Below are 25,340 nucleotides of genomic sequence, written 5' to 3' on the forward strand. Positions count from 1 at the left end.
CGCGCTCTCTGCCGTCCCTCTCTCTTTGTCGCGCTCTCTGCCGTCCCTCTCTCGTGTTCGCGCTCTCTGCCGTCCCTCTCTCTGTGTCGCGCTCTCTGCCGCCCTCTCTCTGTGTCTCGCCTCTCCGTCCCTCTCTCTGTGTCGCGCTCTCCGCCGCCCTCTCTCTGTGTCGCGCTCCTCCTGCCGTCCCTCTCTCTGTGTCGCGCTCGTTCTGCCGTGCCCTCTCTCTGGTCGCGCTCTCTGCCGCCCTACTACAATTTTCACTGATGCAAAGGAGAACACGACAGTGTATGAGCTGAAGAGAATTGTGGAGGGGATCCTGAAGAGACCCCCGGAGGAGCAGCGTCTGTACAAGGTGAGTGGTCAGCCCCTCCCCCACTCCGTTTTCCCCGCCGGCTCCTCACTGTTGTCTTCTCTTCCAGGACGACCAGTTATTAGATGATAACAAGACCTTAGGTGACTGCGGCTTCACCAGCCAGACCGCGCGGCCCCAGGCTCCGGCCACCGTGGGACTGGCGTTCCGCTGCTCGGGTGAGTGTGGCGCGCGAGGTGGGACGCGCAGTGTGGGCTTGTGGGCCGGCACTGACCCTTCTGTCTTTCAGGAGAAGCTTTTGAGCCTCTGCGAGTGGATCCCTTCTCCAGTCCTCCCGAACTCCCCGATGTGATGAAGCCGCAGGAGACAAGCGGCAGTGCTAACGAGCAGGCGGTGCAGTGAATGCTGGGAGATGCTGCACCTGCCCCAACTCCCTCATCTACCCTGTCATTACCCCTCCCCCGCCCCCCCGTGGAACACTGCAGCTTATGCCTCGCTCCGTCTGGCGGGGGCATCTGTCGCTATCGTCCTGTTTCACCTCCGTGTACAAAGTGACCGCTGTCCCCCCGATGAGAACTGAATAGGCTTGTGCAAGATCTGTCCACATGGGGGCAGCCCCCACCAGTTGTGGCCCTGCACCCTCCACCCCCCACTCTTCCTGGTTTCGGGGTTCGGGATGCTCTGGGATTTATTATGTTCTATTTTATTTTATAAACACAATAAATTTTGTTTGCCTGTGACTTAGTCTTTTTCATCAATACCACATGGCTGCCAGGGGTGGTGTCCGTGTACGGAGGGTGGTTGGCAGGTCTGGGTATGGGTCATGGCTTTACGCTGGAGCTCTGCTGGTATACAGGGGGTGGTTGCCTGCTCAGGTCTGGGTATGGGTCATGGCTTTACGCTGGGCCTCTGCTGGAATACAGGGGATGGTTGCATGGTCAGGTCTGGGTATGGGTCATGGCTGTACGCTGGGCCTCTGCTGGTATACAGGGGGTGGTTGCCTGGTCAGGTCTGGGAATGGGTCATGGCTTTATGCTGGGCCTTTGCTGGTATACAGGGGGTGGTTAACTGGTCAGGTCTGGGTATGGGTCATGGCTTTACGCTGGGCCTCTGCTGGTATACAGGGGGTGGTTAACTGGTCAGGTCTGGGTATGGGTCATGGCTTTACGCTGGGCCTCTGCTGTTATACAGGGGGTGGTTGCCTGGTCAGGTCTGGGTATGGGTCACGGCTTTACGCTGGGCCTCTACTGCTTTACAGGGGGTGGTTGCATGGTCAGGTCTGGGTATGGGGCATGGCTTTACATTGGATCTCTGCCGGTATACGGTGGACGGTTGCCTGGTTAGGTCTGGGTATGGGTCATGGCTTTACGCTGGGTCTCTGCTGGTATACGGGGGGTGGTTGTCTGGTCAGGTCTGGGTATGGGTCATGGCTTTACGCTGGGCCTCTGCTGGTATACCGGGGTGGTTGCATGGTCAGGTCTGGGTATGGGTCATGGCTTTACGCTGGGCCTCTGCTGGTATACAGGGGGTGGTTGCCTGGTCAGGTCTGGGTATGGGTCATGGCTTTACGCTGGGCCTCTGCTGGTATACAGGGGATGGTTGCCTGGTCAGGTCTGGGTATGGGTCATGGCTTTACGCTGGGCTTCTGCTGGTATACAGGGGGTGGTTACCTGGTAAATTCTGGGTATGGGTCATGGCTTTACGCTGGGCCTCTGCTGGTTTACAGGGGGTGGTTGCCTGGTCAGGTATGGGTCATGGCTTTACGCTGGGTCTCTGCTGGTATACAGGGGATGGTTGCCTGGTCAGGTCTGGGTATGGGTCATGGCTTTATGCTGGGCCTCTGCTGGTATACGGGGGATGGTTGCCTGGTCAGGTCTGGGTATGGCTTTACGCTGGGCCTCTGCCGGTATACGAGGAGTGGTTCCTGGTCAGTTCTGGGTATGGGTCATTGCTTTACGCTGGGTCTCTGCTGGTATACAGGGGATGGTTGCCTGGTCAGGTCTGGTTATGGGTCATGGCATTACGCTGGGCCTCTGCTGGTATACAGGGGGCGGTTGCCTGGTCAGGGCTGGGTATGGGTCATGGCTTTACGCTGGGTCTCTGCTGGTATACGGGGGGGGGGTGGTCTGGTCAGGTCTGGGTATGGGTCATGGCTTTACGCTGGGCCTCTGCTGGTATATGGGGGGTGGTTGCCTGGTCAGGTCTGGGTATGGGTCATGGCTTTATGCTGGGTCTCTGCTGGTATACAGGGGGTGGGTTGCCTGGTCAGGGCTGGGTATGGGTCATGGCTTTACGCTGGGTCTCTGCTGGTATACAGGGGGTGGGTTGCCTGGTCAGGCCTGGGTATGGGTCATGGCTTTACGCTGAGCCTCTGCTGGTATACAGGGGGGGGGGGGGGTTGCCTGGTCAGGTCTTGGTATGGTTCATGGCTTTACACTGGGCCTCTGCTGGTATACAGGGGGTGGTCACCTGGTTAGGTCTGGGTATGGGTCATAGCTTTACGCTGGGCCTCTGCTGGTATACGGGGGGTGGTTGCCTGGTCATGTCTGGGTATGGGTCATGGCTTTACATTGGATCTCTGCCGGTATATGGTGGACGGTTGCCTGGTTAGGTATGGGTCATGGCTTAACATTGGATCTCTGCCGGTATACGGTGGACGGTTGCTTGGTCAGATCTGGGTATGGGGCATGGCTTAACATTGGATCTCTGCCGGTATACGGTGGACGGTTGCCTGGTTAGGTCTGCGTATGGGGCATGGCTTTACATTGGATCTCTGCCGGTATATGGTGGGTGGTTGCCTGGTTAGGTCTGGGTATGGGTCATGGATTTAAATTGGATCTCTGCCGGTATATGGTGGATGGTTGCCTGGTCATGTCTGGGTATGGGTCATGGCTTTACGCTGGGCCTCTGCTGGTATACAGGGGGTGGTTGCCTGGTCAGGTCTGGGTATGGGTCATGGCTTTACGCTGGGCCTCTGCTGGTATACAGGGGGTGGTTACCTGGTCAGGTCTGGGTATGGGTTATGGCTTTATACTGGGCCTCTGCTGGTATACAGGGGATGGTTGCCTGGTCAGGTCTGGGTATGGGTCATGGCTTTACACTGGGCCTCTGCTGGTATACGGGGGGTGGTTGCCTGGTCAGGTCTGGGTATGGGTCATGGCTTTACGCTGGGCCTCTGCTGGTATACTGGGGGTGGTTGCCTGGTCAGGTCTGGGTATGGGTCATGGCTTTACGCTGGGCCTCTGCTGGTATACAGGGGGTGGTTACCTGGTCAGTTCTGGGTATGATTCATGGCTTTACGCTGGGCCTCTGCTGGTATACGGGGAGTGGTTCCTGGTCAGGTCTGGGTATGGGTCATGGCTTTACGCTGGGCCTCTGCTGGTATACAGGGGGTGGTTACCTGGTCAGGTCTGGGTATGGGTCATGGCTTTACGCTGGGCCTCTGCTGGTATACAGGGGGTGGTTGCATTGTCAGGTCTGGGAATGGGTCATGGCTTTATGCTGGGCCTTTGCTGGTATACAGGGGGTGGTTGCCTGCTCAGGTCTGGGTATGGGTCCTGGCTTTACCCTGGGCCTCTACTGCTTTACAGGGGGTGGTTGCATGGTCAGGTCTGGGTATGGGTCATGGCTTTACGCTGGGCCTCTGCTGGTATACAGGGGGTGGTTGCCTGGTCAGGTCTGGGTATGGGTCTTGGCTTTACGCTGGGCCTCTGCTGGTATACAGGGGGTGGTTGCATGGTCAGGTCTGGGTATGGGTCATGGCTTTACGCTGGGCCTCTGCTGGTATACAGGGGGTGGTTACCTGGTCAGGTCTGGGTATGGGTCATGGCTTTACGCTGGGTCTCTGCTGGTATACGGGGGGTGGTTGTCTGGTCAGGTCTGGTTATGTGTCATGGCTTTACGCTGGGCCTCTGCTGGTATACAGGGGATGGTTGCCTGGTCAGGTCTGGGTATGGGTCATGGCTTTATTCTGGGCCTCTGCTGGTATACAGGGGGTGGTTGCCTGGTCAGGTATGGGTCATGGCTTTACACTGGGCCTCTGCTGGTATACAAGGGTGGTTGCATTGTCAGGTCTGGGTATGGGTTATGGCTTTACGCTGGGCCTCTGCCGGTATACGGGGAGTGGTTCCTGGTCAGGTCTGCGTATTGGTCATGGCTTTACCCTGGGCCTCTACTGCTTTACAGGGGGTGGTTGCATGGTCAGGTCTGGGTATGAGTCATGGCTTTACGCTGGGCCTCTGCTGGTATACAGGGGGTGGTTGCATGGTCAGGTCTGGATATGGGTCATGGCTTTATGCTGGGTCTCTGCTGGTATACAGGGGATGGTTGCCTGGTCAGGTCTGGGTATGGGTCATGGCATTACACTGGGCCTCTGCTGGTATACAGGGGGTGGTTGCCTGGTCAGGTCTGGGTATGGGTCATGGCATTACACTGGGCCTCTGCTGGTATACAGGGGGTGGTTGCATGGTCAGGTCTGGGTATGGGTCATGGCTTTACGCTGGGCCTCTGCTGGTATACAGGGGGTGGTTACCTGGTCAGGTCTGGGTATGGGTTATGGCTTTACGCTGGGTCTCTGCTGGTATACGGGGGGTGGTTGCCTGGTCAGGTCTGGGTATGGGTCATGGCTTTACGCTGGGCCTCTGCTGGTATACAGGGGGTGGTTACCTGGTCAGGTCTGGGTATGGGTCATGGCTTTACGCTGGGCCTCTGCTGGTATACAGGGGGTGGGTTGCCTGGTCAGGGCTGGGTATGGGTCATGGCTTTACGCTGGGCCTCTGCTGGTATACAGGGGGTGGGTTGCCTGGTCAGGGCTGGGTATGGGTCATGGCTTTACGCTGGGCCTCTGCTGGTATACAGGGGGTGGTTGCCTGGTCAGGTCTGGGTATGGGTCATGGCTTTACGCTGGGCCTCTGCTGGTATACAGGGGGTGGGTTGCCTGGTCAGGGCTGGGTATGGGTCATGGGTTTACGCTGGGCCTCTGCTGGTATACAGGGGGTGGTTGCCTGGTCAGGTCTGGGTATGGGTCATGGCATTATGCTGGGCCTCTGCTGGTATACAGGGGGTGGTTGCCTGGTCAGGTCTGGGTATGGGTCATGGCTTTACGCTGGGTCTCTGCTGGTGTACAGGGGGTGGGTTGCCTGGTCAGGGCTCGGTATGGGTCATGGCTTTACGCTGGGCCTCTGCTGGTATACAGGGGGGGGGTGGGTGGTTGCCTGGTCAGGTCTTGGTATGGTTAATGGCTTTACATTGGATCTCTGCCGGTATATGGTGGACGGTTGCCTGGTTAGGTCTGGGTATGGGTCATGGCTTTACGCTGGGCCTCTGCTGGTATACGGGGGGTGGTTGCCTGGTCATGTCTGGGTATGGGTCATGGCTTTACATTGGATCTCTGCCGGTATATGGTCGATGGTTGCCTGGTTAGGTCTGGGTATGGGTCATGGCTTTACATTGGATCTCTGCCTGTATAGGGTGGACGGTTGCCTGGTTAGGTCTGGGTCATGGCTTTACACTGGATCTCTGCCGGTATATGCTGGACGGTTGCTTGGTCAGATCTGGGTATGGGTCATGGCTTTACATTGGATCTCTGCCGGTATATGGTGGACGGTTGCCTGGTTAGGTCTGGGTATGGGTCATGGCTTTACATTGGATCTCTGCCGGTATATGGTGGACGGTTGCTTGGTCAGATCTGGGTATGGGGCATGGCCTTACATTAGATCTCTGCCGGTATACGGTGGACGGTTGCCTGGTTAGGTCTGGGTATGGGTCATGGCTTTACATTGGATCTCTGCCGGTATATGGTGGACGGTTGCTTGGTCAGATCTGGGTATGGGGCATGGCTTTACATTGGATCTCTGCCGGTATACGGTGGACGGTTGCCTGGTTAGGTCTGGGTATGGGTCATGGCTTTACATTGGATCTCTGCCGGTATACGGTGGACGGTTGCCTGGTTAGGTCTGGGTATGAGTCGTGGCTTTACATTGGATCTCTGCCGGTATATGGTGGATGGTTGCCTGGTTAGGTCTGGGTATGGGTCATGGATTTACATTGGATCTCTGCCGGTATATGGTGGATGGTTGCCTGGTTAGGTCTGGGTATGGGTCATGGCTTTACGCTGGGCCTCTGCTGGTATACAGGGGGTGGTTGCCTGGTCAGGTCTGGGTATGGGTCATGGCTTTACACTGGGCCTCTGATTGTATACAGGGGGTGGTTGCATGGTCATTTCTGGGTATGGGTCATGGCTTTATACTGGGCCTCTGCTGGTATATGGGGAGTGGTTCCTGGTCAGGTCTGGGTATGGGTCATGGCTTTACGCTGGGTCTCTGCTGGTATACAGGGGATGGTTGCCTGGTCAGGTCTGGGTATGGGTCATGGCTTTATGCTGGGCCTCTGCTGGTATGCAGGGCATGGTTGTCTGGTCAGGTCTGGGTATGGGTCATGGCATTACGCTGGGCCTCTGCTGGTATACGGGGGGTGGATGCCTGGTCAGGTCTGGGTATGGGTCATGGCTTTACGCTGGGCCTCTGCTGGTATACATGGGGTGGATGCCTGGTCAGGTATGGGTCATGGCTTTACGCTGGGCCTCTGCTGGTATACAGGGGGTGGTTGCCTGGTCAGGTCTGGGGTATGGGTCATGGCTTTACGCTGGTCCTCTGCTGGTATACGGGGGGTGGTTGCCTGGTCAGGTCTGGGTATGGGTCATGGCTTTACTCTGGGCCTCTGCTGGTATACAGGGGGTAGTTGCCTGGTCAGGTCTGGGTATGGGTCATGGCTTTACGCTGGGCCTCTGCTGGTATACGGGGGGTGGTTGCCTGGTCAGGTCTGGGTATGGGTCATGGCTTTACGCTGGGCCTCTGCTGGTATACAGGGGGTGGTTGCATGGTCAGGTTTGGGTATGGGTCATGGCTTTGCGCTGGGCCTCTGCTGGTATACGGGGGGTGGTTGCCTTGTCAGGTCTGGGTATGGGTCATGGCTTTACGCCGAGCCTCTGCTGGTATACAGGGGGTGGTTGCCTGGTCAGGTCTGGTTATGGGTCATGGCTTTACGCTGGGCCTCTGCTGGTATACAGGGGGTGGTTGCCTGGTCAGGTATGGGTCTTGGCTTTACACTGGGCCTCTGCTGGTATACAGGGGTTGGTTGCCTGGTCAGGTCTGGGTATGGATCATGGCTTTACGCTGGGCCTCTGCTGGTATACAGGGGGTGGTTGCTTGGTCAGGTCTGGGTATGGGTTATGGCTTTTCGCTGGGCCTCTGCTGGTATACAGGGGGTGGTTGCCTGGTCAGATCTGGGTATGGGTCATGGCTTTACGCTGGGCCTCTGCTGGTATACAAGGAGTGGTTGCATGCATGGTCAGGTCTGGGTATGGGTCATGGCTTTACGCTGGGCCTCTGCTGGTATACAGGGGGTGGTTGCCTGGTCAGGTCTGGGTATGGGTCTTGGCTTTACGCTGGGCCTCTGCTGGTATACAGGGGGTGGTTGCCTGGTCAGGTCTGGGTATGGGTCATGGCTTTACGCTGTGCCTCTGCTGGTATACAGGGGGTGGCTGCCTGGTCAGGTCTGGGTATGGGTCATGGCTTTACGCTGGGCCTCTGCTGGTATACAGGGGGTGGTTGCCTGGTCAGGTCTGGGTATGGGTCATGGCTTTACGCTGGGCCTCTGCTGGTATACAGGGGGAGGTTGCCTGGTCAGGATCTGGGTATGGGTTATGGCTTTACGCTGGGCCCCTGCTGGTATACAGGGGGTGATTGCATGGTCAGGTCTGGGTATGGGTTATGGCTTTACGCTGGGCCTCTGCTGGTATACATGGGGTGGTTGCCTGGTCAGGTATGGGTCATGGCTTTACGTTGGACCTCTGCTGGTATACAGGGGGTGGTTGCCTGGTCTGGTCTGGGTATGGGATATGGCTTTACGCTGGGCCTCTGCTGGTATACATGGGGTGGTTGCCTGGTCAGTTATGGGTCATGGCTTTACGCTGGATCTCTGCTGGTATACAGGGGGTGGTTGCCTGGTCAGGTCTGGGTATGGGTCATGGCTTTACGCTGGAGCTCTGCTGGTATACAGGGGGTGGTTGCATGGTCAGGTCTGGGTATGGGTCATGGCTTTACGCTGGGCCTCTGCTGGTATACATGGGGTGGTTGCCTGGTCAGGTATGGGTCATGGCTTTACGCTGGACCTCTGCTGGTATACAGGGGGTGGTTGCATGGTTTGGTCTGGGTATGGGTCATGGCTTTACACTGGGCCTCTGCTGGTATACATGGGGTGGTTGCATGGTCAGGTATGGGTCATGGCTTTACACTGGGCCTCTGCTGTTATACAGGGGACGTTTGCCTGGTCAGGTCTGGGTATGGGTCATGGCTTTATGCTGGGCCTCTGCTGGTATACAGGGGGTGGTTGCATGGTCAGGTCTGGGTATGGGTCATGGCTTTACGCTGGGCCTCTGCTGGTATACATGGGGTGGTTGCCTGGTCAGGTATGGGTCATGGCTTTACGCTGGACCTCTGCTGGTATACAGGGGGTGGTTGCATGGTTTGGTCTGGGTATGGGTCATGGCTTTACACTGGGCCTCTGCTGGTATACATGGGGTGGTTGCATGGTCAGGTATGGGTCATGGCTTTACACTGGGCCTCTGCTGTTATACAGGGGACGTTTGCCTGGTCAGGTCTGGGTATGGGTCATGGCTTTATGCTGGGCCTCTGCTGGTATACAGGGGGTGGTTGCCTGGTCAGGTCTGGGTATGGGTCATGGCTTTACACTGGGCCTCTGCTGGTATACTGGGGGCGGTTGCCTTGTCAGGTCTGGGTATGGGGCATGGCTTTACTCTGGGTCTCTGCTGGTATACAGGGGGTGGTTGCCTGGTCAGGTCTGGGTATGGGTCATGGCTTTACGCTGGGCCTCTGCTGGTATACAGGGGGTGGTTGCATGGTCAGGTCTGGGTATGGGTCATGGCTTTACGCTGGGCCTCTGCTGGTATACTGGGGGTGGTTGCCTTGTCAGGTCTGGGTATGGGGCATGGCTTTACTCTGGGTCTCTGCTGGTATACAGGGGGTGGTTGCCTTGTCAGGTCTGGGTATGGGTCATGGCTTTACGCTGGGCCTCTGCTGGTATACGGGGGGTGGTTTCCTGGTAAGGTCTGGGTATGGGTTATGGCTTTACGCTGGGCCTCTGCTGGTATACAGGGGGTGGTTGCCTGCTCAGGTCTGGGTATGGGTTATGGCTTTACGCTGGGCCTCTGCTGGTATACAGGGGGTGGTTGCCTGCTCAGGTCTGGGTATGGGTTATGGCTTTACGCTGGGCCTCTGCTGGTATACGGGGGGTGGTTGCATGGTCAGGTCTGGGTATGGGTCATGGCTTTACGCTGGGCCTCTGCTGGTATACAGGGGGTGGTTGCATGGTCAGGTCTGGGTATGGGTCATGGCTTTACCCTGGGCCTCTGCTGGTATACAGGGGGTGGTTGCATGGTCATATCTGGGTATGGGTCATGGCTTTACCCTGGGCCTCTGCTGGTATACTTGGTGTGGTTTCCTTGTCAGGTCTGGGTATGGGTCATGGCTTTACGCTGGGCCTCTGCTGGCATACAGGGGTTGGTTGCCTGCTCAGGTCTGGGTATGGGTTATGGCTTTACGCTGGGCCTCTGCTGGTATACTTGGGGCGGTTTCCTTGTCAGGTCTGGGTATGGGTCATGGCTTTACGCTGGGCCTCTGCTGGTATACAGGGGGTGGTTGCCTGCTCAGGTCTGGGTATGGGTTATGGCTTTACGCTGGGCCTCTGCTGGTATACAGGGGGTGGTTGCCTGGTCAGGTCTAGGTATGGGTCATGGCTTTACGCTGGGCCTCTGCTGGTATACAGGGGGTGGTTGCCTGGTCAGGTCTGGGTATGGGTCATGGCTTTACGCTGGGCCTCTGCTGGTATACGGGGGGTGGTTGCATGGTCAGGTCTGGGTATGGGTCATGGCTTTACGCTGGGTCTCTGCCGGTATACAGGGGGTGGTTGCCTGGTCAGTTCTGGGTATGGGTTATGGCTTTACGCTGGACCTCTGCTGGTATACAGGGGGTGGTTACCTGGTCAGGTCTGGGTATGGGTCATGGCTTTACGCTGGGCCTCTGCTGGTATACAGGGGGTGGTTGCCTGGTCAGGTCTGGGTATGGGTTATGGCTTTACGCTGGGCCTCTGCTGGTATACGGGGGGTGGTTGCCTGCTCAGGTCTGGGTATGGGTTATGGCTTTACGCTGGGCCTCTGCTGGTATACTTGGGGTGGTTTCCTTGTCAGGTTTGGGTATGGGTCATGGCTTTACCCTGGGCCTCTGCTGGTATACAGGGGGTGGTTGCATGGTCATGTCTGGGTATGGGTCATGACTTTACCTCTGCTGGTATACGGGGGGTGGTTTCCTGGTCGGGTATGGGTCATGGCTTTACGCTGGGCCTCTGCTGGTATACAGGGGGTGGTTGCATGGTCAGATCTGGGTATGGGTCATGGCTTTACCCTGGGCCTCTGCTGGTATACAGGGGGTGGTTGCATGGTCATGTCTGGGTATGGGTCATGACTTTACCTCTGCTGGTATACGGGGGGTGGTTTCCTGGTCGGGTATGGGTCATGGCTTTACGCTGGGCCTCTGCTGGTATACTTGGTGTGGTTTCCTTGTCAGGTCTGGCTTTACGCTGGGCCTCTGCTGGTATACGGGGGGTGGTTGCATGGTCAGGTCTGGGTATGGGTCATGGCTTTACACTGGGCCTCTGCTGGTATACAGGGGGTGGTTGCATGGTCAGGTCTCGGTATGGGTCGTGGCTTTACCCTGGGCCTCTGCTGGCATACGGGGGGTGGTTTCCTGGTCGGGTATGGGTCATGGCTTTACGCTGGGCCTCTGCTGGTATACAGGGGGTGGTTGCCTGGTCAGGTCTGGTATGGGTCATGGCTTTACGCTGGGCCTCTGCTGGTATACAGGGGGTGGTTGCATGGTCAGGTCTCGGTATGGGTCGTGGCTTTACCCTGGGCCTCTGCTTGTATACGGGGGGTGGTTTCCTGGTCGGGTATGGGTCATGGCTTTACGCTGGGCCTCTGCTGGTATACTTGGTGTGGTTTCCTTGTCAGGTCTGGGTATGGGTCATGGCTTTACGCTGGGCCTCTGCTGGTATACAGGGGGTGGTTGCCTGGTCAGGTCTGGGTATGGGTCATGGCTTTACGCTGGGCCTCTGCTGGTATACAGGGGGTGGTTACCTGGTCAGTTCTGGGTATGGGTCATGGCTTTACGCTGGGCCTCTGCTGGTATACAGGGGGTGGTTGCCTGCTCAGGTCTGGGTATGGGTCATGGCTTTACACTGGGCCTCTGCTGGTATACAGGGGGTGGTTACCTGGTCAGTTCTGGGTATGGGTCATGGCTTTACGCTTGGCCTCTGCTGGTATACAGGGGGTGGTTGCCTGCTCAGGTCTGGGTATGGGTTATGGCTTTACGCTGGGTCTCTGCTGGTATACAGGGGGTGGTTGCCTGCTCAGGTCTGGGTATGGGTCATGGCTTTACACTGGGCCTCTGCTGGTATACAGGGGGTGGTTACCTGGTCAGTTCTGGGTATGGGCCATGGCTTTACGCTGGGCCTCTGCTGGTATACAGGGGGTGGTTGCCTGCTCAGGTCTGGGTATGGGTTATGGCTTTACGCTGGGTCTCTGCTGGTATACAGGGGGTGGTTGCCTGCTCAGGTCTGGGTATGGGTCATGGCTTTACGATGGGCCTCTGCCGGTATACAGGGGGTGGTTGCCTGGTCAGGTCTGGGTATGGGTCATGGCTTTACGCTGGGCCTCTGCTGGTATACAGGGGGTGGTTGCCTGCTCAGGTCTGGGTATGGCTTATGGCTTTACGCTGTGCCTCTGCTGGTATACAGGGGGTGGTTGCATGGTCGGTTATGGGTCATGGCTTTACGCTGGGCCTCTGCTGGTATACGGGGGGTGGTTTCCTGGTCGGTTATGGGTCATGGCTTTTCGCTGGGCCTCTGCTGGTATACTTGGTGTGGTTTCCTTGTCAGGTCTGGGTATGGGTCATGGCTTTACGCTGGGCCTCTGCTGGTATACAGGGGGTGGTTGCCTGCTCAGGTCTGGGTATGGGTCATGGCTGTACGCTGGGCCTCTGCCGGTATACAGGGGGTGGTTGCCTGGTCAGGTCTGGGTATGGGTTATGACTTTACGCTGGGCCTCTGCTGGTATACTTGGGGTGGTTTCCTTGTCAGGTCTGGGTATGGGTCATGGCTTTACGCTGGGCCTCTGCTGGTATACAGGGGGTGGTTGCCTGGTCAGGTCTGGGTATGGGTTATGGCTTTACGCTGGGCCTCTGCTGGTATACAGGGGGTGGTTGCCTGCTCAGGTCTGGGTATGGGTTATGGCTTTACGCTGGGCCTCTGCTGGTATACTTGGGGTGGTTTCCTTGTCAGGTCTGGGTATGGGTCATGGCTTTACGCTGGGCCTCTGCTGGTATACAGGGGGTGGTTGCCTGTTCAGGTCTGGGTATGGGTTATGGCTTTACGCTGGGCCTCTGCTGGTATACGGGGGGTGGTTGCATGGTCAGGTCTCGATATGGGTCATGGCTTTACGCTGGGCCTCTGCTGGTATACAGGGGGTGGTTGCATGGTCAGGTCTGGGTATGGGTCATGGCTTTACGCTGGGCCTCTGCTGGTATACAGGGGGTGGTTACCTGGTCAGTTCTGGGTATGGGTCATGGCTTTACGCTGGGCCTCTGCTGGTATACAGGGGGTGGTTGCCTGCTCAGGTCTGGGTATGGGTCATGGCTTTACACTGGGCCTCTGCTGGTATACAGGGGGTGGTTACCTGGTCAGTTCTGGGTATGGGTCATGGCTTTACACTGGGCCTCTGCTGGAATACAGGGGGTGGTTGCCTGCTCAGGTCTGGGTATGGGTTATGGCTTTACGCTGGGCCTCTGCTGGAATACAGGGGGTAGTTGCCTGCTCAGGTCTGGGTATGGGTCATGGCTTTACGCTGGGTCTCTGCTGGTATACAGGGGGTGGTTGCCTGCTCAGGTCTGGGTATGGGTCATGGCTTTACACTGGGCCTCTGCTGGTATACAGGGGGTGGTTATCTGGTCAGTTCTGGGTATGGGTCATGGCTTTACGCTGGGCCTCTGCTGGTATACAGGGGGTGGTTGCCTGCTCAGGTCTGGGTATGGGTCATGGCTTTACGCTGGGCCTCTGCCGGTATACAGGGGGTGGTTGCCTGGTCAGGTCTGGGTATGGGTCATGGCTTTACGCTGGGTCTCTGCTGGTATACAGGGGGTGGTTGCCTGGTCAGGTCTGGGTATGGGTCATGGCTTTACGCTGGGCCTCTGCTGGTATACAGGGGGTGGTTGCCTGCTCAGGTCTGGGTATGGGTCATGGCTTTACACTGGGCCTCTGCTGGTATACAGGGGGTGGTTACCTGGTCAGTTCTGGGTATGGGTCATGGCTTTACGCTGGGCCTCTGCTGGTATACAGGGGGTGGTTGCCTGCTCAGGTCTGGGTATTGGTTATGGCTTTACGCTGGGTCTCTGCTGGTATACAGGGGGTGGTTGCCTGCTCAGGTCTGGGTATGGGTCATGGCTTTACGCTGGGCCTCTGCCGGTATACAGGGGGTGGTAGCCTGGTCAGGTCTGGGTATGGGTCATGGCTTTACTCTGGGTCTCTGCTGGTATACAGGGGGTGGTTGCCTGGTCAGGTCTGGGTATGGGTCATGGCTTTATGCTGGGTCTCTGCCGGTATACAGGGGGTGGTTGCCTGGTCAGGTCTGGGTATGGGTCATGGCTTTACTCTGGGTCTCTGCTGGTATACAGGGGGTGGTTGCCTGCTCAGGTCTGGGTATGGGTCATGGCTTTACGCTGGGTCTCTGCTGGTATACAGGGGATGGTTGTCTGGTCAGGTCTGGGTATGGGTCATGGCTTTACGCTGGGCCTCTGCTGGTATACAGGGGGTGGTTACCTGCTCAGGTCTGGGTATGGGTCATGGCTTTACGCTGGGCCTCTGCCGGTATACAGGGGGTGGTTGCCTGGTCAGGTCTGGGTATGGGTCATGGCTTTACGCTGGGCCTCTGCCGGTATACAGGGGGTGGTTGCCTGGTCAGGTCTGGGTATGGGTCTTGGCTTTACGCTGGGCCTCTGCTGGTATACAGGGGGTGGTTGCCTGGTCAGGTCTGGGTATGGGTTATGGCTTTACGCTGGGCCTCTGCTGGTATACAGGGGGTGGTTGCCTGCTCAGGTCTGGGTATGGGTCATGGCTTTACGCTGGGCCTCTGCTGGTATACAGGGGGTGGTTGCCTGCTCAGGTCTGGGTATGGGTCATGGCTTTACGCTGGGCCTCTGCTGGTATACAGGGGGTGGTTGCCTGGTCAGGTCTGGGTATGGGTCATGGCTTTACACTGGGCCTCTGCGGGTATACGGGGGGTGGTTGCCTGGTCAGGTCTGGGTATGGGTCATGGCTTTACGCTGGGCCTCTGCCGGTATACAGGGGGTGGTTACCTGGTCAGGTCTGGGTATGGGTCATGGCTTTACGCTGGGCCTCTGCCGGTATACAGGGGGTGGTTACCTGGTCAGGTCTGGGTATGGGTCATGGCTTTACGCTGGGCCTCTGCTTTTATACGGGGGTTGGTTGCCTGGTCAGGTCTGGGTATGGGTCATGGCTTTACGCTGGGCCTCTGCTTGTATACGGGGGGTGGTTGCCTGGTCAGGTCTGGGTATGGGTCATGGCTTTACACTGGACCTCTGCTGGTATACGGGGGGTGGTTGCCTGGTCAGGTCTGGGTATGGGTCATGGCTTTACGCTGGGCCTCTGCCGATATACAGGGGGTGGTTGCCTGGTCAGGTCTGGGTATGGGTCATGGCTTTACGCTGGGTCTCTGCCGGTATACAGGGGGTGGTTGCCTGGTCAGGTCTGGGTATGGGTCATGGCTTTACTCTGGGTCTCTGCTGGTATACAGGGGGTGGTTGCCTGCTCAGATTTGGGTATGGGTCATGGCTTTACGCTGGGTCTCTGCTGGTATACCGGGGATGGTTGTCTGGTCAGGTCTGGGTATGGGTCATGGCTTTACGCTGGGCCTCTGCCGGTATACAGGGGGTGGTTACCTGCTCAGGTCTGGGTATGGGTCATGGCTTTACGCTGGGCCTCTGCCGGTATACAGGGGGTGGTTGCCTGGTCAGGTCTGGGTATGGGTCATGGCTTTACGCTGGGCCTCTGCTGGTATACAGGGGGTGGTTGCCTGGTCAGGTCTGGGTATGGGTCATGGCTTTACGCTGGGCCTCTGCCGGTATACAGGGGGTGGTTACCTGGTCAGGTCTGGGTATGGGTCATGGCTTTACGCTGGGCCTCTGCTTGTATACGGGGGGTGGTTGCCTGGTCAGGTCTGGGTATGGGTCATGGCTTTACACTGGGCCTCTGCTGGTATACGGGGGGTGGTTGCCTGGTCAGGTCTGGGTATGGGTCATGGCTTTACGCTGGGCCTCTGCTGGTATACAGGGGGTGGTTGCCTGCTCAGGTCTGGGTATGGGTCATGGCTTTACACTGGGCCTCTGCTGGTATACAGGGGGTGGTTACCTGGTCAGTTCTGGGTATGGGTCATGGCTTTACGCTGGGCCTCTGCTGGTATACAGGGGGTGTTTGCCTGCTCAGGTCTGGGTATTGGTTATGGCTTTACGCTGGGTCTCTGCTGGTATACAGGGGGTGGTTGCCTGCTCAGGTCTGGGTATGGGTCATGGCTTTACGCTGGGCCTCTGCCGGTATACAGGGGGTGGTTGCCTGGTCAGGTCTGGGTATGGGTCATGGCTTTACTCTGGGTCTCTGCTGGTATACAGGGGGTGGTTGCCTGGTCAGGTCTGGGTATGGGTCATGGCTTTACGCTGGGTCTCTGCCGGTATACAGGGGGTGGTTGCCTGGTCAGGTCTGGGTATGGGTCATGGCTTTACGCTGGGTGTCTGCCGGTATACAGGGGGTGGTTGCCTGGTAAGGTCTGGGTATGGGTCATGGCTTTACGCTGGGCCTCTGCCGGTATACAGGGGGTGGTTGCCTGGTCAGGTCTGGGTATGGGTCATGGCTTTACTCTGGGTCTCTGCTGGTATACAGGGGGTGGTTGCCTGCTCAGGTCTGGGTATGGGTCATGGCTTTACGCTGGGTCTCTGCTGGTATACAGGGGATGGTTGTCTGGTCAGGTCTGGGTATGGGTCATGGCTTTACGCTGGGCCTCTGCTGGTATACAGGGGGTGGTTACCTGCTCAGGTCTGGGTATGGGTCATGGCTTTACGCTGGGCCTCTGCCGGTATACAGGGGGTGGTTGCCTGGTCAGGTCTGGGTATGGGTCATGGCTTTACGCTGGGCCTCTGCCGGTATACAGGGGGTGGTTGCCTGGTCAGGTCTGGGTATGGGTCTTGGCTTTACGCTGGGCCTCTGCTGGTATACAGGGGGTGGTTGCCTGGTCAGGTCTGGGTATGGGTTATGGCTTTATGCTGGGCCTCTGCTGGTATACAGGGGGTGGTTGCCTGCTCAGGTCTGGGTATGGGTCATGGCTTTACGCTGGGCCTCTGCTGGTATACAGGGGGTGGTTGCCTGGTCAGGTCTGGGTATGGGTCATGGCTTTACGCTGGGTCTCTGCCGGTATACAGGGGGTGGTTGCCTGGTCAGGTCTGGGTATGGGTCATGGCTTTACGCTGGGTGTCTGCCGGTATACAGGGGGTGGTTGCCTGGTAAGGTCTGGGTATGGGTCATGGCTTTACGCTGGGTCTCTGCCGGTATACAGGGGGTGGTTGCCTGGTCAGGTCTGGGTATGGGTCATGGCTTTACTCTGGGTCTCTGCTGGTATACAGGGGGTGGTTGCCTGCTCAGGTCTGGGTATGGGTCATGGCTTTACGCTGGGTCTCTGCTGGTATACAGGGGGTGGTTACCTGGTCAGGTCTGGGTATGGGTCATGGCTTTACGCTGGGCCTCTGCTTGTATACGGGGGGTGGTTGCCTGGTCAGGTCTGGGTATGGGTCATGGCTTTACACTGGGCCTCTGCTGGTATACGGGGGGTGGTTGCCTGGTCAGGTCTGGGTATGGGTCATGGCTTTACGCTGGGCCTCTGCTGGTATACAGGGGGTGGTTGCCTGCTCAGGTCTGGGTATGGGTCATGGCTTTACACTGGGCCTCTGCTGGTATACAGGGGGTGGTTACCTGGTCAGTTCTGGGTATCGGTCATGGCTTTACGCTGGGCCTCTGCTGGTATACAGGGGTGGTTGCCTGCTCAGGTCTGGGTATTGGTTATGGCTTTACGCTGGGTCTCTGCTGGTATACAGGGGGTGGTTGCCTGCTCAGGTCTGGGTATGGGTCATGGCTTTACGCTGGGCCTCTGCCGGTATACAGGGGGTGGTTGCCTGGTCAGGTCTGGGTATGGGTCATGGCTTTACTCTGGGTCTCTGCTGGTATACAGGGGGTGGTTGCCTGGTCAGGTCTGGGTATGGGTCATGGCTTTACGCTGGGTCTCTGCCGGTATACAGGGGGTGGTTGCCTGGTCAGGTCTGGGTATGGGTCATGGCTTTACGCTGGGTGTCTGCCGGTATACAGGGGGTGGTTGCCTGGTAAGGTCTGGGTATGGGTCATGGCTTTACGCTGGGCCTCTGCCGGTATACAGGGGGTGGTTGCCTGGTCAGGTCTGGGTATGGGTCATGGCTTTACTCTGGGTCTCTGCTGGTATACAGGGGGTGGTTGCCTGCTCAGGTCTGGGTATGGGTCATGGCTTTACGCTGGGTCTCTGCTGGTATACAGGGGATGGTTGTCTGGTCAGGTCTGGGTATGGGTCATGGCTTTACGCTGGGCCTCTGCTGGTATACAGGGGGTGGTTACCTGCTCAGGTCTGGGTATGGGTCATGGCTTTACTCTGGGTCTCTGCTGGTATACAGGGGGTGGTTGCCTGCTCAGGTCTGGGTATGGGTCATGGCTTTACGCTGGGTCTCTGCTGGTATACAGGGGATGGTTGTCTGGTCAGGTCTGGGTATGGGTCATGGCTTTACGCTGGGCCTCTGCTGGTATACAGGGGGTGGTTACCTGCTCAGGTCTGGGTATGGGTCATGGCTTTACACTGGACCTCTGCTGGTATACGGGGGGTGGTTGCCTGGTCAGGTCTGGGTATGGGTCATGGCTTTACGCTGGGCCTCTGCCGATATACAGGGGGTGGTTGCCTGCCCCCCTTTCGCCCCGGCCCTGTGGCGGCTGGGCCTCTGCCCCCCTTTCGCCCCGGCCCTGTGGCGGCTGGGCCTCTGCCCCCCTTTCGCCCCGGTCCTGTGGCGGCTGGGCCTCTGCCCCCCTTTCGCCCCGGCCCTGTGGCGGCTGGGCCTCTGCCCCCCTTTCGCCCCGGCCCTGTGGCGGCTGGGCCTCTGCCCCCCTTTCGCCCCGGGCCTGTGGCGGCTGGGCTTCTGCCCCCCTTTCGCCCCGGGCCTGTGGCGGCTGGGCTTCTGCCCCCCTTTCGCCCCGGGCCTGTGGCGGCTGGGCCTCTGCCCCCCTTTCGCCCCGGCCCTGTGGCGGCTGGGCCTCTGGCCCCCTTTCGCCCCGGCCCTGTGGCGGCTGGGCTTCTGGCCCCCTTTCGCCCCGAGCCTGTTGCGGCTGGGCTTCTGGCCCCCTTTCGCCCCGGGCCTGTTGCAGCTGGGCTTCTGGCCCCCTTTCGCCCCGGGCCTCTGGTCGCCTCGGGCCTGTGGCGGCTGGGCTTCTGGCCCCGGGCCTGTGGCGGATTCCTGCACCATTGGGTATGGCTTATGCCCTGATGATCCTTTGTCATCCCTCATGAGTTCGTTTGTGGCATTGGGCTGTGTCTGCTCTCGTTGATCGTGACTTATGATGATCCCAGTGCCAACCAGGGTCTGGTCACCTCCCATTTGCATCATTTTCTGCCCTGTAGAATGATGCTCAGCACTCCTCAGCCTGGAAGAATTGACATTGGGTGACCTCGGTCTCCGCGGGGCCCCATAGTGTGCACTTTGGGCCCTTTGGTGATATTCTGTCTTCACCTCCCTCGTGGAGCCGACCATGATCAGACTGTAGGGTTAGATGATTGCCTTTCCCAGACCCTGAAGGGTGTATAAATCTACTGTTATCTTCACTCTGTCTCCTGCCCTCTGTCATGAAGCAGCTGGCTCAGGATGAACAGTTACTTTCTCATTACAAGGCCTTGTGAGTAGATTTCATGATCTAATGAGAGCTGTTGGTGACAGTCCTCGGTGTTCACCCCCTCAGTTCTGTCACACAGGTCAGGGCATGTGGCAGGGAGTGGTTCAGATGTGCTCATTGTGCGCAGGGTGTGGACATTGTGTCCTGTGTGTCACGCTGTGTGCCAGGGTGTCTGGGTGTGCACAGTAATGCAGTCACACAGGATTTTACCAGAAAGGATGAGGGAGAAAATTCTGCAGCAGAATTGAGAAGGTCGAGCCCTCCACGGTGTGTCCTCTCAAAGTTTCTACTAAAACCCTGCCACCATCCAAAGCCAGGCCCCAACAGTGCCAGACAGCCGGTCCAGGTTATCTAAGGGCCTCTGAAGTATCAGGACAAAGATTTCCCACAACACCACTTTTCTAGGCTACTATAGTCTCCTGGAGGCTCTAGCCTTCTCCTAGGACTACAACCTGTCTCCTGGAGGCTCCATCCTTCTCCTAGGACTAAAACCTGTCTCCTGGAGACTCCATCCTTCTCCTAGGACTACAACCTGTCTCCTGGAGGCTCCATCCTTCTCCTAGGACTACAACCTGTCTCCTGGAGGCTCCATCCTTCTCCTAGGACTACAACCTGTCTCCTGGAGGCTCCATCCTTCTCCTAGGCTACAACCTGTCTCCTGGAGACTCCATCCTTCTCCTAGGACTACAACCCGTCTCCTGGAGGCTCCATCCTTCTCCTAGGACTACAACCCGTCTCCTGGAGGCTCCATCCTTCTCCTAGGACTACAACCCGTCTCCTGGAGGCTCCATCCTTCTCCTAGGACTACAACCCGTCTCCTGGAGGCTCCATCTTTCTCCTAGGACTACAACCCATCTCCTGGAGGCTCCATCCTTCTCCTAGGACTACAACCTGTCTCCTGGAGGCTCCATCCTTCTCCTAGGACTACAACCTGTCTCCTGGAGGCTCCATCCTTCTCCTAGGACTACAACCTGTCTCCTGGAGGCTCCATCCTTCTCCTAGGACTACAACCTGTCTCCTGGAGGCTCCATCCTTCTCCTAGGACTACAACCTGTCTCCTGGAGGCTCCATCCTTCTCCTAGGGCTACAACCTGTCTCCTGGAGGCTCCATCCTTCTCCTAGGACTACAACCTGTCTCCTGGAGGCTCCATCCTTCTCCTAGGACTACAACCTGTCTCCTGGAGGCTCCATCCTTCTCCTAGGACTTCAACCTGTCTCCTGGAGGCTCCATCCTTCTCCTAGGACTACAACCTGTCTCCTGGAGACTCCATCCTTCTCCTAGGACTACAACCTGTCTCCTGGAGGCTCCATCCTTCTCCTAGGACTACAACCTGTCTCCTGGAGGCTCCATCCTCATTCTAGAACTATTACCTGTCTCCTGGAGTCTTCATCATTTTCCTAAAACTATTACCTTTTTCCTGGAGGCTCCATACTTCTCCTGGGACTATTATCTGTCTCCAGCAGGCTCCATTCTTCTCCTAGGACTATTACTTTTCTTCTGGAGGCTTCAACCTTCTGCTATGACTATTACCTGTCTCCCGGAGGCTCCATCCTGATTTTAGGGTTATTTCCTGTCTCGTGGAAGCTCCATACTTCCCCTAGGACTATTATCTGTCTACAGCAGGCTCCATTCTTCTCTTAGGACTATTACTTTTCTCCTGGAGGCTTCAACCTTCTCCTATGACTATCACCTGTCTCCCAGGGGCTCCATCCTGATTTTAAGACTATTTCCTGTCTCCTGGAGGCTCCATCCATCTCCTAGGACTATTACCTGTTTCCTGGAGGCTTCACCCTTCTCCTAGGATTATTTCCTGCCTCCTGGAGCCTTCATCCTTCTAGGATTGTTAACTGTCTCCTGGAGGTTACATACTTCTCCTAGGGCTATTACTTGTCTCCTGGAGGCTCCATCCTCATTCTAGAAGTATTATCTCTTTCCTGGAGGCTTCACCCTTCCCCTAAGATTATTTCCTGCCTTGTGGAGGCTTCACCATTCTCCTAGTAGGATTTTCTTATAATTTGTGTTTAATGCAAGATTCTTTTTCTGCCACGTGTGAAACTTGTACATTTCATTTTCTCCTTAGGGTCCCCCCCCCAACCCATGTCTATCCTTTAAGGCGTTAAATTTGTCTGCACACTATGACTATCCTTCCAGCATAATTCCTTCTCCAGGAGCATCCTCTGTGTTCATCCTTCTCAAAGGAGCATCCTCAGACTCTTGTACTCTGTACTATAGTGACATCTGTGATGGGCGGTAACAGTGTGAAGAATGCCTCCGACGTTCAGAATGGTAAATGTCTCCTCATGTCACCTTTCTATTTGGTACCAAGTGGGTTATCACAGAGACCAATTAAATATATAGTAAGCAGTAAAGGTGATGATTAGTAATCACAGCTGTAGTAATTGTAGCAGTAATAAAAGTACTAATAGTAATAGTAGAATTATAGGTGTGGTGCGAGTGGTCACAGTATTAGTTGCAGTAATTGTAGCAGTAATAAAAGTACTAATAGTAATAGTAGAATTATAGGTGTGGTGCGAGTGGTCGCAGTATTAGTTGCAGTAATTGTAGCAGTAATAAAAGTACTAATAGTAATAGTATAATTATAGGTGTGGTGCGAGTGGTCGCAGTATTAGTTGCAGTAATGGCAGCAGTAATAAAAGTAGTAATAGTATAATCATAGGTGTGGTGCGAGTGATCGCAGTATTAGTTGCAGTAATGGCAGCAGTAATAAAAGTACTAATAGTAATAGTATAATTATAGGTGTGGTGCGAGTGGTCGCAGTATTAGTTGCAGTAATTGTAGCAGTAATAAAAGTACTAATAGTAATAGTATAATTATAGGTGTGGTGCGAGTGGTCGCAGTATTAGTTGCAGTAATGGCAGCAGTAATAAAAGTACTAATAGTAATAGGATAATTATAGGTGTGGTGCGAGTGGTCACAGTATTAGTTGCAGTAATGGCAGCAGTAATAAAAGTACTAATAGTAATAGTATAATTATAGGTGTGGTGCGAGTGGTCGCAGTATTAGTTGCAGTAATTGTAGCAGTAATAAAAGTACTAATAGTAATAGTATAATTATAGGCGTGGTGCGAGTGGTCGCAGTATTAGTTGCAGTAATGGCAGCAGTAATAAAAGTACTAATAGTAATAGTATAATTATAGGTGTGGTGCGAGTGGTCGCAGTATTAGTTGCAGTAATTGTAGCAGTAATAAAAGTACTAATAGTAATAGTATAATTATAGGTGTGGTGCGAGTGGTCACAGTATTAGTTGCAGTAATGGCAGCAGTAATAAAAGTACTAATAGTAATAGTATAATTATAGGTGTGGTGCGAGCGATCGCAGTATTAGTTGCAGTAATTGTAGCAGTAATAAAAGTACTAATAGTAATAGTATAATTATAGGTGTGGTGCGAGCGATCGCAGTATTAGTTGCAGTAATTGTAGCAGTAATAAAAGTACTAATAGTAATAGTATAATTATAGGTGTGGTGCGAGTGATCGCAGTATTAGTTGCAGTAATTGTAGCAGTAATAAAAGTACTAATAGTAATAGTAGAATTATAGGTGTGGTGCGAGTGGTCGCAGTATTAGTTGCAGTAATGGCAGCAGTAATAAAAGTACTAATAGTAATAGTATAATTATAGGTGTGGTGCGAGTGGTCGCAGTATTAGTTGCAGTAATTGTAGCAGTAATAAAAGTACTAATAGTAATAGTATAATTATAGGTGTGGTGCGAGTGGTCACAGTATTAGTTGCAGTAATGGCAGCAGTAATAAAAGTACTAATAGTAATAGTATAATTATAGGTGTGGTGCGAGCGATCGCAGTATTAGTTGCAGTAATTGTAGCAGTAATAAAAGTACTAATAGTAATAGTATAATTATAGGTGTGGTGCGAGCGATCGCAGTATTAGTTGCAGTAATTGTAGCAGTAATAAAAGTACTAATAGTAATAGTATAATTATAGGTGTGGTGCGAGTGATCGCAGTATTAGTTGCAGTAATTGTAGCAGTAATAAAAGTACTAATAGTAATAGTAGAATTATAGGTGTGGTGCGAGTGGTCGCAGTATTAGTTGCAGTAATTGTAGCAGTAATAAAAGTACTAATAGTAATAGTATAATTATAGGTGTGGTGCGAGTGGTCACAGTATTAGTTGCAGTAATGGCAGCAGTAATAAAAGTACTAATAGTAATAGTATAATTATAGGTGTGGTGCGAGCGATCGCAGTATTAGTTGCAGTAATTGTAGCAGTAATAAAAGTACTAATAGTAATAGTATAATTATAGGTGTGGTGCGAGTGATCGCAGTATTAGTTGCAGTAATGGCAGCAGTAATAAAAGTACTAATAGTAATAGTATAATTATAGGTGTGGTGTGAGTGGTCGCAGTATTAGTTGCAGTAATAGAAGGACTATCACTACTACTTCTAGTATTGCTGCTACTGTTATTACTATTCTGTGACTTTTCTTACCACACTTAATATTTCTGTTGCAATTACTACTACAACCCTAAGTACAAAATAGTTTGGATGCTGTGAAAAATGTAAAGAAAACCGGAACGTGATGGTCTAGAAATCTCTTCTTCCCATATTGAATTAGACTGAACACAGGACAGACCAGAAGGTGAACATTGGACATTTTTCCATCATCTCTTTTAGAAATTGATGACGGCGACAGATCTCGGAACAGTTGGTCCTGGGTCGTGTCCACCACTGTCCACCGTTGTGAAGCAACCCTTCTTCTTCTTCTTACCACAGTCTGTAAAAATCAGGGAAGTGAGACAATTGCTGGAGCTTTGGGAGAGGAACGTTGGCCCCTTCTTGTGTGATGTTGGGTTCTCGCTGCTCCACGGTTCAGATTTTTGATTTCATAATGCATAATTTCATAATGTTTTCTATTGGTGAATGGTCCTGACTGCAGGTGGACGGGAGTTGTGCTGCTGTGATGGAGGCAGGATGGGGTTTACGAATGTCCTTCTGAAATATACAAGGTCTTCCCTGAAATTGAACTTGTCTGGTGGGAGCAGATGTTCTAACACCTCTGTATACCGCTCAGCATTGATGGCGCCTCTCATGTGTGCTCAGGCACTTATATGCCCTCCATACACCAGATGTGACCTGTGTGCTGATAACAAGCTGGGTGGTCCCTCTCCTCCAGAGTCCCCAGGGTTTCCATGATGAATTTTTGCTGATATACAGATTCTTCTTTACATGTAACTTCCATTTGAGGATTGCTCAGAGACCTGTGATCACAGACCATGATTTCTGGAAGTTTTCCTGACCCATGCAGTGATTAGTATGACTGAATCATGTCTGTATTTAATGCAGTGCGGCCTGATCATGAGCATCCGGTACTGATTGTTGGCTTTGTCCCTTGTGCACATGGATTTCTCCAGAATCTGTGGGTGTTGTAATGATATTATGTGCTGTAGGGGTTAATCAAAGTCTTCGTCATTTTACGTTGAGGAACGTTTATCTGGAATTGTTCTGCAGTTTTTAGATGCGGTTGTTGGCGGAGTGGTGACCTCCAACCATATTTGCTTCTGGGAGACTCTGCCTCTCTCACATGCTCTTTTTACACAGTCATTTAATTTAGTTGAAAATTGACCCTGCAGCAGTTTTTCATTAGTACCACTTATTTTTCCAGCCTTTTGTTAAACCGGTTGCAATTATTTTTTAGACGTGTCGCTGCCATCAACTTCTAAATGAGTTCATTTTATTCAAATGAAAAGGGAAAATGTCCAACGTCTGATCTGTTCTTTGTGATAAAATACGGAGATAAGACATTTACAAATCATTGCATTCTTGTTTTTTTTTTACTTTTACACAGCGACCAAACTTTTTTTTGGAATTGTGGTTGTAGCAGTAAATATAGTAGAAATAATAGTAGTG

At 54.4% G+C, this 25,340-nt stretch overlaps 2 protein-coding genes across 2 annotated transcripts in view; both read left to right on the forward strand.

The window, feature by feature from the left end:
- Positions 1-250: 250 nt before the first annotated feature.
- On the forward strand, positions 251-1,053 carry ELOB (elongin B; the record flags this gene model as incomplete). The annotated part of the gene is made up of 3 exons (XM_073646282.1): positions 251-355; positions 423-531; positions 603-1,053. Coding segments are annotated over 3 exons (327 nt in total), but the record flags the coding sequence as incomplete, so codon positions are not given.
- A 19,587-nt stretch (positions 1,054-20,640) lies between these two features.
- The window catches only part of LOC141162683 (uncharacterized), a 44,827-nt gene continuing 40,127 nt past the window's right edge, over positions 20,641-25,340 (forward strand). Inside the window, exon 1 of the mRNA XM_073649039.1 lies at positions 20,641-21,746. Coding sequence (XP_073505140.1) covers positions 21,704-21,746 — 43 coding nt within the window. The 5' untranslated portion in view covers positions 20,641-21,703. The remainder of the gene's footprint in view (positions 21,747-25,340) is intronic.

This window comes from Phyllobates terribilis, unplaced genomic scaffold, assembly GCF_046119375.1.
Source record: "Phyllobates terribilis strain yellow unplaced genomic scaffold, ASM4611937v1 Scaffold_9__5_contigs__length_417890890, whole genome shotgun sequence".
Taxonomy (NCBI): Eukaryota; Metazoa; Chordata; class Amphibia; order Anura; family Dendrobatidae; genus Phyllobates; species Phyllobates terribilis.